This window comes from Diadema setosum, chromosome 9 (genome assembly GCF_964275005.1).
Source record: "Diadema setosum chromosome 9, eeDiaSeto1, whole genome shotgun sequence".
Classification (NCBI taxonomy): Eukaryota; Metazoa; Echinodermata; class Echinoidea; order Diadematoida; family Diadematidae; genus Diadema; species Diadema setosum.
Genome location: NC_092693.1, coordinates 18375619 through 18392648, shown reverse-complemented (window position 1 = coordinate 18392648; position 17030 = coordinate 18375619). Strand labels below are relative to the sequence as shown.

General features: G+C 40.7%; 1 protein-coding gene across 1 annotated transcript; it reads left to right on the top strand.

Annotated features, from left to right (window-relative positions):
• Positions 1 to 1637: 1637 nt before the first annotated feature.
• On the top strand, positions 1638 to 16702 carry LOC140232813 (zinc metalloproteinase nas-8-like). The gene is made up of 11 exons (XM_072312929.1): positions 1638 to 1692; positions 2053 to 2170; positions 2585 to 2763; positions 3182 to 3394; positions 4520 to 4561; positions 5363 to 5491; positions 6033 to 6053; positions 6544 to 6663; positions 7943 to 8071; positions 14703 to 14843; positions 16186 to 16702. The coding sequence occupies exons 2-11, from the start codon at positions 2085 to 2087 to the stop codon at positions 16395 to 16397; spliced, it is 1272 nt and encodes a 423-aa protein (XP_072169030.1). The 5' UTR covers positions 1638 to 1692; positions 2053 to 2084; the 3' UTR covers positions 16398 to 16702.
• Positions 16703 to 17030: the final 328 nt, after the last annotated feature.

Below are 17030 nucleotides of genomic sequence, written 5' to 3'. Positions count from 1 at the left end.
CCGAAACTGAAATCTGAAACCTAGAATAGACCTACGTCATCAAAGCGCACAGTATTCATATAGTGCTAGCTTGTTTAGATTGTGATTTCAAATCTGTTCAGTTGATGCCATAGGTAAGAATGGATGCTCATGTAAGTATAGTTAATAATTTGATTAACTGTATGTGACGTTTTTTGAGCCAAATTTCGGGGAAACTGCCGTCTGGTATTGTGTGCACAAAACAAATGTCCGAGTACCAAAAGAGTTCCATGTACAATCAGTTTCAAATTACAAGGGTAAAGTGACATGATCGCATTCTGTTGCTTCACACCAAGTTCATGCTTCAACAATATTCACCCTTCCTTACAAACACACACACACACACACACACACACGCAGGTGTGCTGTGCCTTATTATTTCTTTTTGTACTGATTGTATAAATCCCCTGATTTCCTTGTTTGTTTGTTTGTTCGTTTGTTTGTTTGTTATTGTAGAAGCTGGTGGGGATACAACGTGTCTTTCGGAGGGGGACATTGTCATTCCCTGCGGGGATGCGGTAAGTTCACTCTCGCTTTAATATCCCTCCAATGATATTCTTGACATGCACTGGTATAGACGTCTGTAGCATGATCCACCAATCTTGGGTAAAGCTCCTCTTTAAATATTGCAATAAACCTCTGAAAATCAAAGTTGATATGGTTTCAAATAAGATCCAGCAAAAATGGCACGAATTTTATGAGACTACGAGCTTGAGGTATAAATGATGTTACAGGTTTTCGTGTTCACTCGAAACAGTATAATCTCTATGTATTATAGTCACATGTCATAATAATGCAAATTAAGGAACTCAATGATGTTCACTTCAGTTCACTTCAGTTCAAAAATGTAACAGCAACTAAGCGGCACAAAAGGTTTGGGCGCCCACTAAGAGACAGACGGACAAACAGTTAAACACATACACACACACAAAAAAAAACAGCAAGCAAAATAAATAACATGAGACAAGACTGGGACAGCAAAATGACTATCCACTTGACGACACGACACGACAGGAAACAAAACTATAATAACGTGACAAAGAGGTATAATCAAATAGACAGGATTATGAAACATAGACAACGATCGATCCTCGGAGGTTTGAGGAAGAGAGAGAGAGAAAAACAAAGAATGCACAATAAACCCTTCAACTGCGTATTATGGGTTTGTTTGTTTTTTAAGTGTAATCATGTTAACGCCTTGCTATCAGTCTCAAATCCATTTGTACAAAGAAGCTTTACTAAATATCCCGTTTTGGTTAAATCCACACAAAAAATACATTAATGTTATGTCAACGGTGTAATAACTTTGTTTCGACAACCATTGCGGAGGAATTGCAGTTGCGAAATCGTTGACGTAATCCTTATCAATTATTATTGGTTCGCAGGTATACTTATTCGAAGTTCATCTCGTTTTGAATGATAATGTTGATAATCTTATGCTTCCCTCTCTGTACGATCACAGATCGCTAACACTACCTCTAATTTCAGTTTTCATATTCTATGTGTAATAGAACATATTAGGTAAAACATTCTCTGCATGAACTGACTTTGTAAGGCTTCTTTTCTTTGTCTTCTTCTTTTGATAGGGAGGAAGGACGCGAAGAAACGCTATACGCGACCGCTCATTGAGATGGCCAAATGGGGTGGTCCCCTACACCATCGATAACCGATTCGGTAAGACCCACGGGAAGCAAACTCAACTGCACATTTGCATGAACACTTTGAACTTCCAACCTAAGTCCTGTCATTATAATATCCGGTTTACAGTTCAGACATTCTTCCGTAACTTCATTGACAGGTGATCACTTGATATAGGTCGTTTTTCAGTAATACGGTTTTCGTTGCACATTTTGGTTTAAAAAAAGTTGCCCTCAACCACCAAAGAGCTTGCCGAGACTTGCTTTTCAAACTCTATGATATTGCTTGTCAACTCAGCATTGCTTTTCCAACGATCGACTCACAACTCCATTCGCCTTCTTTTGTCTGAATATTAAGTGTCACTTGTTTCTTTCGAACCATGATCGCGCCATGCAGACTACGGGGCTCGCCAGCGCATCCTTACGGCCATGCAGAGGTACCACGACACCACGTGTATTCGCTTTGTGCAGCGGACCAACCAACGGGACTACGTCGAGGTCTTTCCTGGCAGCGGGTAAGAAAACAGCAAAAGAAAAACAAACAACAAACAACAAAAAATAACAGCGACGTGACAGAGAAAAACTAAAAAAGGAAGAGAACAATCAGCCGGTCTTTCCTTTCAGCGAATAGAGCGAAATTCCACTGACAAAGCACTTGCGATTCTGGAAGATAAGACTTCGTGTGAACGAATCGCAGTGACTTAAACGTATGACCGTTGTCCATTTTGGAATCTACGTTGTATAACTCTTTACTCCTGTGCTCACACACCGTTTTCTCTTCTCCTTCTGCTGCTGTCTCCAGTCAATCTTCTGCATCTTTATGTTTGATCAAACAGCCATCAAACTTCAAATTGCACATTGACGGGTATTTCACGTGACATAAGCTTTTTTAACAAAGTGTAAATTTCTCTGCTCTATGCCCTATATAGCTGCTATTCACTAGTCGGGCGTGTCGGCGGACGCCAGCAGCTGTCTCTCGGGGTGGGCTGCACGACAAATTTGGGCACCATCATCCACGAATTCATGCACGCCATCGGGTTCCAGCACGAGCAGACCAGAGCTGATCGAGATAGCTTTGTGTACATCTACACCCAGAACATCATCAGAGGTAACGACCTCAAGAATTTCCAAACTTGAATATTAGCAATTATTATAGTTAAAGCTATTATAATCATGATAAGCTATCTTAGTTAACAGTATAGTGCTTGACTATTACTAACTCAGTGTGATTTCAATTAGCACAAACGCAGAAATAGCCCCACCAAAAAACAACAACAACAACAACAAGTATCGATTATACAGCTATATCCCCCAGCAAATGTAACTAAACCTAAGTACGTGTAGTACAACAGACGGGTGATACACAGCAATAACCAAGAATGAGCTTTCTGCGTCAAATCACTTGTAAACGAGGGACACATTTCCTCTGCAGTATCGGTTGTGATCATCTCCGTAGTATCGATAGCAGCTGAGTCAAGCAAGAGTGCCATGACTTTCACAACTATTGTCCGATTCAAAATTCGCAGGGCTCGAATACAACTTCGACAAGTACGATCTGACCCGGATCGACCACCTTGGCACTTCGTACGACTACTTCTCCGTCATGCACTACCACATGACCGCCTTCAGCTCCAACGGCCAACCGACCATCGTCGCACGCGACCAGAGAGTGCGACTCGACTACCGGTCCGATTTCAGCAACGTTGACATCGACGAAATCAATATCCTCTATGAATGCAGTGAGTGCAGCGGTCATTTCCCTTCTTCGAGTAGTGCAGAGTTGACTGGCTTGGACTAACTTGCTTTTATCTCACTTGGACTAACGTCTGAGCGGAGTCTAGGGAGAGAAGAATATAATCATTAAATGAAAGAAAGATATTATTCAAAGGGGTGAAGGTTCAGGTGCCATTTTCTTCACTTTGTCTCCCTCTACAAATTAGATTTGTTAAGATCGCAACTGCTGATCTGTAAATTAACAAACTTGTCGGAAAGCAGTAGATGACAGGTTCGAGTCCCACCGGTTCCTTTTTTTCCGACAGATCAGCAGTTGCGATCGTAACAAATTCAATTTGTAGAGGGAGACGAACCAAAGAAAATGGCACCCGAAAAGAATCATTATTAGCATATAACTACGAAGTCCCCACTTTTGCACCTTTTGTAGTATGCTATACAAACATGGCCCCAAAAAAAAAATGGAAAACGCTGAGCACTTCTACCGTTCCCTTTATTCGGCATCTCTCTTGCCACACTCCATATCGCAACAGGTGTAGCTCTTGCAAGCCCCTTCATATCATTTTTTTTTTTATAATGGCATTTTGTCATGCCACTTTTGCCGTTTACCATTCACGAAAATACAACAATGTCTCTAACTATATTCTATTGATGCTTGCCGTGCTTGCGGCAGTCAAGTAAGAGCAGGAATAATCATTACATCTGTACAATTATGACGATAAAATGAAAGTAGCAAAGATAACCCTGGATGCATATTCTTGAAACCCATTTAGCCATTCTCTAGTCCATTTATCTATTATCCATTGTTTTGGATTTTAAGCCAAGAACTTTATCAAGATGGGCAAATGAATTCAATTGCCATGATCCTTTATGTGAATTTGGATACACATGTCGTTATAAAGATGTATATACGAATATACATAAATATATATACATAGATTGATTGATTGGTTATTTCATTCATGTATGCGATCTCCTATCTGGAAACTTCTCCATCTTGGAGTTTCCTCGAACGTATCATGTATATATTAATTTGCATATATACATATTCATGATATCGGTAACCATGTATTCAGTCAGTCAGTCAGTCAGTCGTTCGTTCGTTATCTACTTTTTTTTTCTTTTTTTCGCAGGCAACACCGGTGGCGGTGGAGATGATGGGACAAACCCTACAAGTAAGAATGAGTTGTAACCATGACGATTAATGTTTGAACACCAAGATTATCAACACACAATACGATCATATAAGATAAAGTACCAATGCGTACCAATCGAGTGCAGTCCGCTATTACGGATTCAGGCAAAACACTGGGAAATACACGGATGTCCCCATTCCTATACTGCTTCAGCACTTTCAGAGATGCAATGTTATAAAGCGTCAATTGTGGGGATTAAATTATTATCAGTTCCACAGTATGAAAACGTTAATTCTGTGCACTCAAGAATTTTCTGAAATTGGCACCATTTCTCTCCTATAATGGGGTGTAGAAATTAAATTTTATTTCACATCTGCTTAAGTACACAGTTTTGGCAAATCTGTTGCTTATCTTAATAGTGACGTCAGGCATTCGACGATTGCACAGCAATTTGAATAAATGCCGCCCTCTGTGGATCAGGTGTAATGTATCTCTGTGAAGGTAATATGTAAATATGTATGTAAAATGTGTAAATATGTAAATATGTAAAATGTACATGGAGAGAGGATGACCAACAGAATGAAGGACAGAGAATAGAATGTTACACATAATAACGTCAATTAAAGTTGACTATGTGCTTGCTGTGTTTCTCAATTGCGGCCTGTTCGTTCGTTTGATTTTTTTTTTTTTTTTTAACTTGCCGGCAAAAATAAAGCTTCCCATAAAACATCGTCAATCCCTACCATTCGTCAGAAGTTTAAGGTTTCTCTCTCTCTCTCTCTCTATCTATCTATTTATCTTCTTGATTCATCTGTCCTTATGTCCCCATTAATTGTTTAGACCCAGATGATTGTGTTGACAAGAATGAATACTGTCCGGACTGGGCCGAAGCGGGTTTCTGTCAGCGTAACCCCCAGTGGATGCTGGCCAATTGTCTTATCAGCTGCGACGTCTGCCAACCCGATACAGGTATCAGAGAGTAATTTTTGTGGCTTCGTGCATGCCTCATGTCTCATGCGGTCGTAATTGCAATCTTATGCTGCTCTTTTAGCATTCCTCCCCAGCCCAGCATTTTCCTAGATTCAAAATGTTTTTGTCGTTCTTAATTTCACTTAAGTTGTCAATGGCATAAGGTTATTATATACTTTGAAATGTCAATATATGCACTTATCTTCTGTTAAAAAAGATATTTACATGTTTTGTTGGAGATGGATAATGAATGAATAAACTATAGGAACGAACTAACGAATGAATGAATACATGGTTACCGATGTCAGGAATATATGCAAATAAATGACCGTTCTTTTTTTCTCCGCTTGAAAAAAACAGAGAGACATCACACCTACGCCCCACCCCTTTTGAAAACAGTAGTAAACTTTAATCTGTAATGCTGTAATTTGTACTGCAACGAACATGTCTCAAAAGCAGAACGCGTAGACTCTTCTGTGATCTTTGTTTTTGACGAATCGCTCTCATATCCCTTTTTTTTTTCTTCCTGTTTTCTCATCAGGCACCGGCGGAGGCAATGAAAGTGAGTATTGAGGCAGATTTAAATTATTCAGATATTACTTAGCGTTACATCAAATTATAATAGAATCCTTTCAATCATATGACGTCTTAATATGATTGTATGATTTTTCCCCCATATTATGATGTTATGGGCTTGCGTTCTCGAGCAATCCCAGAGTAATAAACTAGTTTGTGAAGTTAATTCAACCCATTAATTTCTGTGTACTTGAAGAAAACTACTGCGGGGAAACAATAAATCGCCTGGTGCAATCACAAGCACCAAAGAGAAAACTGAAACGAGTCTTCATCTCAATTTACTGACGCTACAAAACTCCCGTCCTGTTTTTATTTTCATGTTCACTAAAACCTTGAAAATGATTTAAGTGTGACCATACAAAAGACATTGCTTTTATAATGACCTGTATCTGAAAGGCGCCGTTGTTTATTTGAAACTTTGTTACCTTGTTTTTCGGTCTAACATCTCCTCTGCTTTATTTTCTTCGTGTTGATAGACTGCAGGGATATGGACGAAAGCTGTGAATACTGGGCAAGCATTGGTGAATGTGAAGCCAATCCGTCGTGGATGCTGCCAAATTGTCAAGTCAGCTGCAACCAGTGTGACGTCGTAACAGGTGAGAATGATGGACAGACAGACAGACAGACAGACAGACAAACAAACAAACAAACAAAGACACCAGACAAAATCAAAAGGCACCAATAAAGCAGCCGAAACTCTTTCATGGGATTTAGGGCAATTACCCCTTGGACAATTACCCCAGACCCTTCCCCTGACCTTAACCTTAATCCTAATCCTGAACCTAATCCTAACCCTACCCCAAATTCTGATCCTAAAACCCAACCCTTACCCTAATCTTTACTCTAACCTTATCACTAACCAGCATTTAGCCGGGGGGGGGGGGGGGTGATTGTCCTCGGGGGGCAATTGCCCTGATACGCTTTCATGAGTGTGTGAAGAGGGTGCTTCACACATCCTGCAGCCAGAGACCAAGAGTCCCTTTATAACGTTCTCTACCAGTGGCCAGTATCAAGGCAATTACCCCCCCCCCCCCCCCACAATTACCCCCGACTAAATACTGGTTAGTGATAAGATTAGAGTAAAGATCGGGATTAGGGTTAGAGCTTGAGTTAGGTTTAGGATTAGGTTCAGAATTAAGATTAGGGTTAGGATCAGGGGAAGGGTTTGGGGTAATTGCCCAGGGGGTAGTTGCCCTAGACCCCAGTGGCCACAAAGATCACTTCCACGAGCAACAGCCAGGTGAAAGTCCAAGCTCTCATCATGGAGCTTCTATAGTAGCTCTATGCTCTTATGAGGGCGCTACTCTTAAAGTTTAACCAGAGCCATCAAAACACCGCTGAGGTTGGCTGAAAACCTGCACTCTGCTCTTATGTGTAGCATGATGGCGACATGATCCTTTGTTAGGCAAAGCATGTAACAAAGGGATACACACGCCATCATGATATTGTGACTGACTGAAACCGAGTTGACCCCCCCCCCCCCCCGACTGTGATTCTAATAATAATTGTAAACCGTGACACAATTGTCAGCGGAAGTCAGTTCAGGATATAGGGAATAAAGATAATTCCAGTCCTAAACATACCAATTAGATACAACAGGTGCATGTACTTAGTTTGAAAGTGCAAAACAATGAATTTATGAAAATATGTTAACTTATGCCAAGTAGCAATTTGAATAGTAGCAACTAAACTAAGAAACGAAATTGTGAACGTTCGCACGATGAAATAAGTGGTATCACTGCACCCAACCACTGACTGCAGATTTTATTGTAAAGCAGTAATTCATGTTTTGGCATGTAATTGGCCACAGGGTTGAATGTCGTTACGATGAAATCATCCCTTATTAAAACGATGTGTGCTCTCTTCTATGCACAGAAAACTGCGTGGACCTGAACGACAACTGCGCCCTGTGGGCTCGATACGACCAGTGTTCGGCTAACCCAGACTACATGCTGACGAATTGCCCGAAATCGTGTGGGCAGTGCAGTGAAGGCCTCATGAAAAGTAAGTGCATAGCGCCATCTACTGTCGAAAGTTCAACTTAATAAAGGGATGATAATTATTCTATTACGTAATACTCGTATAAGTCTTCAGAGGTTAGCATTTCCCAGGTGTTTAAGGCAGTGAAGTCACATAATGAAATTCAAAGTAGGTAAAAATTCCAGGCAGTCCCAGTTGGCTATAAATACCCGTGTCAGTGAGCAGTAAGCATCTTTTTCAAGTGTGACGGCAGTGAATTATACCAGGGAGGTGAGACACCTCCCTGATTATACATCTCAAACTCCAATGTCTAGTGATCAGGAAGACGACGCTACCTCTCAGCCCCCATCCCCGCGGGGAGATCAGGGCATGGAAGGCCGCCTTGAAGCTCAACTAGAGAGACCGAGATACTCTCCCGCTTCATGGATATGGCGGAGCCACACCGTGGTAATGACAAACGGCATGCGAGCCATGCCAGCTGGTGCAGGAGAGCTTCTCCTCCCGGCGATTAGTCCGGACATGCGAGCCATGTCCGCGGGGACAGGGGCGCTGCCCCGCCCATCGAAGACTTCAGCGAGCTAGCCATCCCCATCGGCAGCTCAACAGACGACGATATTCTCATGTCAGCCTCCTTCCTGGCAAAACTGATTGCGTTGCCCTGTATGGGTGACCTTGACTCTGCCCTTGTGGTTATGGTCATTTTGACAACCGAATTGATCCGGATGCCATGTCCTTACAGCCAAACTCTTTCAAAGCCTGGTACCAAATTTGATTTTAACTTAAATTCTGATCTCATTTGGGCCAAATTTAAAAATTGGCTGATTTGCTAATGACGGCAGTCACACTGCCCATATCAGAAGGTAAGTGCTCTATAAAATCGCGAAGCAAATGCTCAATTGCCATCGAATGCCCAAGCAGTTCTCACACCAAAAATTAAGAGCAAAATTTGGGCGATCCTCCTTCACGAGGCCTTGGGTCTTGTGAGCTCCCAACTTCTACAACAAAATGTAGTGAAAGGACTTCTACCACATAGATAAATCCTTTCTGAAATCCACAGATCATGCACGGATAATCATCCATGCAATTGACACAACGAGAATTTTAACAACTCATGTCACCATCGATGGCCTGACACTCCCGGGCTTTGCTTATCGTATGATCTGAGCATGCACCATCGAGGTATCTTGAAACCCCTTCTCAACCCTTCTCAACAACACTTGCGCAGCAAGTCGATTCCACTTGGTAGAAAGTTGTTCAGAAAGACATCTGAGAAAAATTGACAAGTGTCACATAAGCATACATCGTGTGTCATGAATGTCTCTACGCAAGCCAGCAAAAAAAAAAAAAGTAAAAAAAAAAAAAAAGGATGAGTACTGTCCAAAAACGTTCAGTGCTGGAAATCTCAAGCTTTCCAAAGATGACTGGTCAAAATAATTCCCGAGCCTTGGATATTGGCCACAATATTTGGCTATGAAGCCAATAATTTCATTTAACCCCATACCAATAAATTTTTCCTCTACAAAGTGTACATCTAGCCGAGGAGGAAAAGGCAACCCATGAAGAATTGTCTCCGAACATTCTCGCAAAGCAAGCTATTAGAGAGATTCCTCACATGGAGTATCAACTCTATTCTAGCGCTACCAAAGACTGGCGGCCTAAGTCCAATCATAAATTTGAAAAACTTGAACAAATTTGTAACATACGAACACTGCAGAGTGGAACAGTTTCGCTTTATTACGGCCTTAATTTTGCCCCTCCAAAGGGTGCATATTTATCCGTATCCGTTCACCTTGTTCATCAAGCTTTCAAATGGAAATACTAAGTAGTATTTTCACTGCATTCCTTCAGTGCCTTTCATCTGGCCTTAATTCGACCCCACAGAATTTCCTTAAAGTTATGAAACCTGTCTTTGCCTCGGTGAGTAGTGGCATTAGAACAATCACCTATTTCGATGATATCCATATTCTTTCTCACACCAGAGAAGAGTGTCTTGACAAAGCCAATGATCAACTTGTCACCCTTAAAGAGTTTCAGTAAGGATTTCGACAAATCCAGTTTCAACCCAAAGCACGTCGAGACCTTCCTTGGTTCTCATATTAATTCCCAGCAAATGATTTTCAGTTTTTTCCTCAGAACAAGATTGACAAGGTTACTGCCCTTGGAAATTCAATCTTGTATGGCAACGAAACCAAATTTCGGGATTTTAATGCCTTCCACAAAGAAATTTACATTCTCGTCACTTGGGACTAGAAAAAATAAATCAACTAATGCTCTGCGTAAAGCAGAAGATGACATCGACACGAAGTTTGGTATCGTTATCTAGTCATGCGATACAAAACATTCTTTGGTGGTGGCTGTCTCGCAAGACAAAGAATTATTTTCCACCTTCATTAGCATGATAATTTCAAGCGATGCTTGCATCTCAGTATGGAGAATAGTTAATTCTGAACAATGACAATTCCTTTGCCCAGAGAGTCTGGAGTGCCAAACAGAATTCCCCGCATAGCAATGTGTGTGAACCTCTTGCAATTCAGAACGGTCTTGAAGCCCTGTGTGGCTCGTGTACAAAAAAATGTGCTTATTCATAATTCGGTCAGACATTTCTACAGCTAGTAGCATACCTGACCCGAACGAATTCACGGCCAACATTGGCATTGGTGTCTAGCAATTGGATATCAGCTTCACATTCAACAGATGTAGACAATTCTGAAGTTTTCTGCTTGTCTCGCAGAGACATGAACAACTAATTACTATTTTACATGTTTTTCACCACACAACCCACAAACTCTACATATGGATTAGCAACACTCCTCATGGCAATGGAAGCCAAGTTTTATTGCCCTGAATTTTGATGCCTTTTTCCTTACCCTAGAATGTTTTCAGTCCTCCACAAGCTTCAACTGAACAAGGTGACCTGAGCAATCCTCACTGCCCCAATGGTGGCGGCAGCCATGGGTCTCATTATCGCTCAAAATGCGAATAGCCCCACCTCTATTACTCCAAGAGAAAATTCTTGCCCCACACCCTCACCCACCGACGAGCCTCCAGCTCACACTAGCCGCCTGCATGGGTGCTCTCTGCTAGCGATGACAAGTGGCAGACACATCGCAGCACATTGCAAAACTCCTTTCATCGTCATGGCGAGACAATACCAATAAACAAAACAAATGAGGGTGCTTGAAGACAGTAGCAATGTCTGTATTCTGAACAATCTTGTGATCCTTTTTAACCCGTCTACAGAACACGTTGTCAACATCTAAGCCTATAGCATAGCTTTCAACAAAGCCCACTCCACGATTTTTTTTACTCATAGACCTGCTCGGTCTTCCATACTACCTGAAACCGAGAGCTATGACATAGGCAAACAGCCCCTATAGTCAGACTTATGAAGGGCGTATCTAACTCCGACCCTCGCAAGCCTAAATACAACAACGCTTGGGATGTCTCAATTGTATTGAATCACTTTTTATCGTTTCAAGATACCTATGAACTACAGATTCCTTCAGTGCCTTGAGCCAAAAACAACTTTCCTAGCTCGTTTCGGCAAAACGTACACAAATGCTGAGACATCTAGTTCTTATGGCATTACCGGAAGATGATGCCACGTTTGCACATTAGAGATATGGAAGGTATATCTCTAACCAGGTAATTAAAGTGCCTTCTTTTACCTCCAACCCTAAACTCTGTGTTCCGATCAACTCTTCATGAGTATATTAAATGCACAGAACATCTCCAACGAGCAAGTTCAGAAAGCAAACTCATAATTTCTCCGAAACATCCCAACAAATCGGTGACGACAAGCACCTTGGAGCGGAGGCTGAAAGCCAGTCCCTCGCAGCTGCTTGTATAAACACTTAAAATATAACTAATATACTGTCAATAGCTGTACGTATACATCCCTGTACACTGTACTGACTGCTGCATACAATTAGGTATGAATGTATTGTTGCTATGGGAACATGTACCGAGTTTGTTCTGTCTTCGAGATCAGTATGATAGGGTACCACAGGACGTACCTCGTGTTCATATACATAAGGATTTGGGAGCACAGTCATCCCGCGTTCATCCCAGACTCTGGTCTGGTAAGACATCCACGGATGCTAATATGAAAGTTGTATCACATTCTCAGCTCATAGCTACAGAAGCGCCGCAACTTCTAAACTTTCGCGCATGAAGTATAAAGGTCATAATGAAATCTTGTCCACAACTGACTGGACGAACGCTGGTACATTTTGCACCTTCTACCTTCTAACAATCGATTCCACATTAGTTCAACAATTCTCAGTTCTGCTGAGTTAGAAAGATACATGTAAATTGTGTTAGTATGTGTATACCTGTATATTAATATCTCAGTTAAGAACAATGTCATAATACGAGTCAGATAAGACACAAGACCATAAATCACGTTACGTTGTGCATTGGAAAATGGCGACACATTATTCGGCCACTCGTTTAGGAGATTCGGTCCACCAAACTGATGAATTTAAACTCTAATATCAACCCAAAATGCAATGGACTTGCCTCTAATTATTGCTGCAATATTACTATGCCGAGTATGAACTGGTTAATGTCTAATTCTTCCTTCAAATGTACATGAATATTAAGGAACATGATTAGGATTATGTCTTGATTGGAAAATCGGTACAAGAGGCCCATTGTATTTGATTAATTTGTCTGTGCGCTATCATGCTTAATCCTGCTCCAGTTAAAGCACGCAAGGTATCAAAATGATATCATACTCAAAACCTATGCCTTGCACCTTATACTAGTAGGTTCTCAAGCAAACTTTGCTCGAGTTCTTCTCTTGTTTGCGACAATGTGTGTCACCATCGATAGACATTCTCTATGCATGAGGAGTCATGACCAAAGTTTCAACCTTGTTGTGAAAACTGTCCATCATCCTTCTTGTCCTCTTGCCCTCACTCATGCCACTAGACTGACTTCTGTACGGAACTTTGAACATGCTAACCTCTGAAGACTTATACGAGTATTACGTAATAGAATTCCTAAATTATACAAGTAATAAGAAGTATAATTAGAATTCTATTAGTAATAATGAAGTATAAGTCGAAGAGGTTCCCACCCAGCATCTCATTTGATCGATACTCTTCAGTTCTGAACCCTCCCTTTACAACACTGTACAGAAGTCAAAACTGGTGGGCCCTTATACTGTATGCTGATGTTCTGCTTAATTGCTTGACTTGAGATGTCCATACGTATAAGAATGCTCCGTGCCTTTGGAACAGCAATGATTGTGCTTTATTTATTGCTTGTCTGTATGATGAGAAGGACCAGTGAGCTAATTGTCTGCATTGCACCCAATACTGCATGGTGTTGCTGGTCTGTCTGTTTAAAGCCGTATTCCCTTTGAAAAGATGCTTACTGCTCACTGACACGGGTATTTATAGCCAACTGGGACTGCCTGGAATTTTTACCTACTTTGAATTTCATTATGTGACTTCACTGCCTTAAACACCTGGGAAATGCTAACCTCTTCGACTTATACTTCATTATTACTAATAGAATTCTAATTATACTTCTTATTACTTGTATAATTTAGGAAGTATTGGTGGAGGTGAAGATTGGGCTTTTTAACTTTTTGCGAGATACCAAGAAACCACTTATGAAATAATGATACAGAGAATACCATTCTAAGAGAAATTCAAAGTTTATTAGATGAAAAATTGGTAGTGGAATACCTGAGACATCCAAGAACAAAGTAAAACAAAGCGATCCTAATTAAAGGTGGGCCCCACGTTTTATTAGGTATAGGGTTGCTCTGTTTTTGATATCTCAGCCATTTCAAAACCAATTTTCTTTCAATAAACGTTGAATCCCTCTTGGAATAACATGCTGTATCATATTTTATGAGATTGTATTTTCACCATCTCACCCCCCCCCCCCAAAAAAAAGATAAATTTAGAAACCCAAAGTTAGGTCTCAACCAAAACTATTCGACCCCTTTAAGTATAAAAGTATAATGTTGTCATTTAACTCATGGTGTTTTTGTGTGGTATCAAACCCACTGTTGAGCGTTGAGTTTGATTCAGCTTACAGCGATAAAATGAGAGAAAAGACAAGCGATGATTCTTCTTCAAATTTAACGAAACTGCCTCACTTATTATTACTTTGATTAATATAATCATCGTTGTCGTCGTCGTCGTCGTCGTCATTGTCGTCGCCACATCAATCACCTTCGTGTCTCTCTCAGTCATTCGTGTTTCAAAGGTATATTGAAGTGTAGATAATGTCTTCCGAGACCCATACGCGAGGACGAAATTCGGAAGAATATCATTTTGTAGAGAAGCGATTCTCACAAAAGAAAAAAAAAAACACCAAGCAAACAACAACAGCATCAAAAGAAAAACTAAAGACATCTCATGTACGTTAAAAGATCGCACTTTTCATTCATTCATCGCAAAGAGCAGGGTGTTTAACCCGGTGAAGTGGTCCCGTCCTCACATTCAACTGGAACCCATGGAAGACCAGCTCCTGCAGCTGAATATTATTTAATATCCGCCCATCGTCTCAAATGGCAAAATGAAATAACAAAAGGAAAAGGCAACTCAAGAACAAAATTTGGTCTTACATTCTCTAATTAGTACTTTTGATTTATGCCTCATATTCTTCCTCCCTCTTCTTTTTTGTTTTTCAGGTTGCGAGGATTATAATGAAAACTGTCCTGACTGGGCAGCTTACGACCAATGCGACCTAAACCCGGGCTACATGAACTACAACTGCAGAAAGAGCTGCGGACTCTGCACGGCCAGCTCGCCTCTTGATCTCGTGCCGCAAGGTAGGCTAAAACAAAGCTATCCGTACACAAAATTTGGCCGACTCGGTTTCAGTTGGGCACAACATGGCGTATAGCTATTCCTTTGCTACTTTATTGCGTAACAGAGCATGATGCCGCCAAATCGTTACCCAGTGGAGCAGAGTTGGACAAACTTTATAATTATGACCAGATGACACCGGGTCCAAAAAACAAACAAACAAACAAACAAACAAAAACAAAACAAGACAAGACAAAAAACCACACACAAAAAAAACAACAACACACACACAAAAAAAAAACGAAAGAAAGGCCCTCTATACTCGTAGCTTCACTTACCGCTTTGAACCAATAAACCCCCTCTCTATCCTCATAGCTGTATCATGATTAGATTAATAATTGGCCAAGTGACACAAGTAACGTGGAACATGTAAAGGAAACGTGACGACGCAAAGGATGGTGACGAAGAATTCTGTTTACACCATGATCTGAGTTATCAGAATGCGATGAGTCCATTGACAGAAAAGAAAATGGGAGTAGTAATGTGATGAGATTGATTAGAATTGAAAAAAAAAAAATGGAATAGAGGAGGTCGAGAGAAAATGCAAATGTCTTTGTAACTCTGTAAGCCTCGACATTACGGTTTGAAGTTATGGACTCGAGCCCCAGTATATAATAATAATAATCATGTTTGTCTTCAGGCAGAATAGGATTTGCCACATTATTATGGTGGGTATGTATAATCATTCATTGACGGTTCAGTATAGGATGTACTTTGGTAGTCGGTAAGAAACGTTCCCGTGCATAGGAACTGAAATGTTGATGCATAATTTTACAGGACCATTATTGACAGTATGGCTAATCATGACTGCATGATGAGAGTTAACCAAATTACAATACTGTGCTAGTTATGGTAATCAATATAATTATCATTTTCATTCGTTTTTATCATCGTCATTATACACTTTCGCAGTGACGGAGGATTGCGCTCAGCTCAAGAGACTCGCAATGCAATTAGTAGATAAACGCCATCTACGTCAGGGAAAGAGCATTACTTTCACTTGCATCCATTTTTTCCTTTTTCATTATTGGTAAAAAAAAAGAAGAAAATCAGCGCACGAATCCTACAATGTCAAAATGACCCTTCTACATGTCGTTAGCATTCGAGTCTGACTTTTTCAGACAAATAATCCTTGAGTACTTCATCTTCAACAAACAAGGATGTACAAGAATAAGCTGATATGCATCTCATTTATCTGATGAGCATTCAATGCATAATCACTCTCTGTGCATCGACTTTTGTCGTAGCTGCTTTACACAGACATTTATGTACTCCACCTTTCCTTTTTTCTCCCCCAAAATCCAGCGCAATGCCAGGACACCAACGGTTACTGCTCCATCTACCAATCACAAGGCATGTGCGAGAGCAAGCCGGAGTACATGAACATGTTTTGCCCGTCGACTTGCGGGATGTGTCCGGAGCAACTCTATGCCGGTAACGGGGCGAGCGGCCGCTGGTCTCTGCAGCAGTGGTTGGTGGTTGCACTGGCCACTGTTCTTCTTTCCAGATTGGTATAGCTGTGCCTCCATCCCTGCTTTAGATGTAACATTTTGTATAACCCAATGCCGATTAATGTCGACATCAAATCTAGTGTCAGCATTCAAAGAAATGCGTAAACATCACTTACTGCCAACGTTCAAGGAACCCCTACAGGCCCTACCTGTAGGAACGTGAGGACCTAACAAAATAAAACGCAGAAGTTCAGTCATTCAAAGTCTTACGAACTAAGCAGTGTTTTCAGGAACACAAACATCGTAGTCTTCGTGAACCCTGTTATTAAATTCTTTAGTTTGACACAGCAGCATTATCAAACGACTGCAAAAACAGGTAGGCCTCTAAGTTTATTACACTCATTAATCTTCTGTGTGGAATTTGAAATCAGCATCTTGTTTGTTGTTTGTTTGCTTGTTTGTTTTTTGTAATGATCAGCAGTCACTTTAACCCTGTCGTAAACTTTGGCAATCTCTTCGATTCGAAGATCAATGTGAATGTAAGATTGTGATGATCAGAGAGTTGAAAAAGCTGTTAACTGTCTTACCGATGAATCACCATGGTAACACGTGAGTGTTTCAATTTTTTTAAGTGCAATTAAGCAGTTGAACAAAGTTGAATAAAAACAAATACAATACAATGTACAAAAACTGATGAGA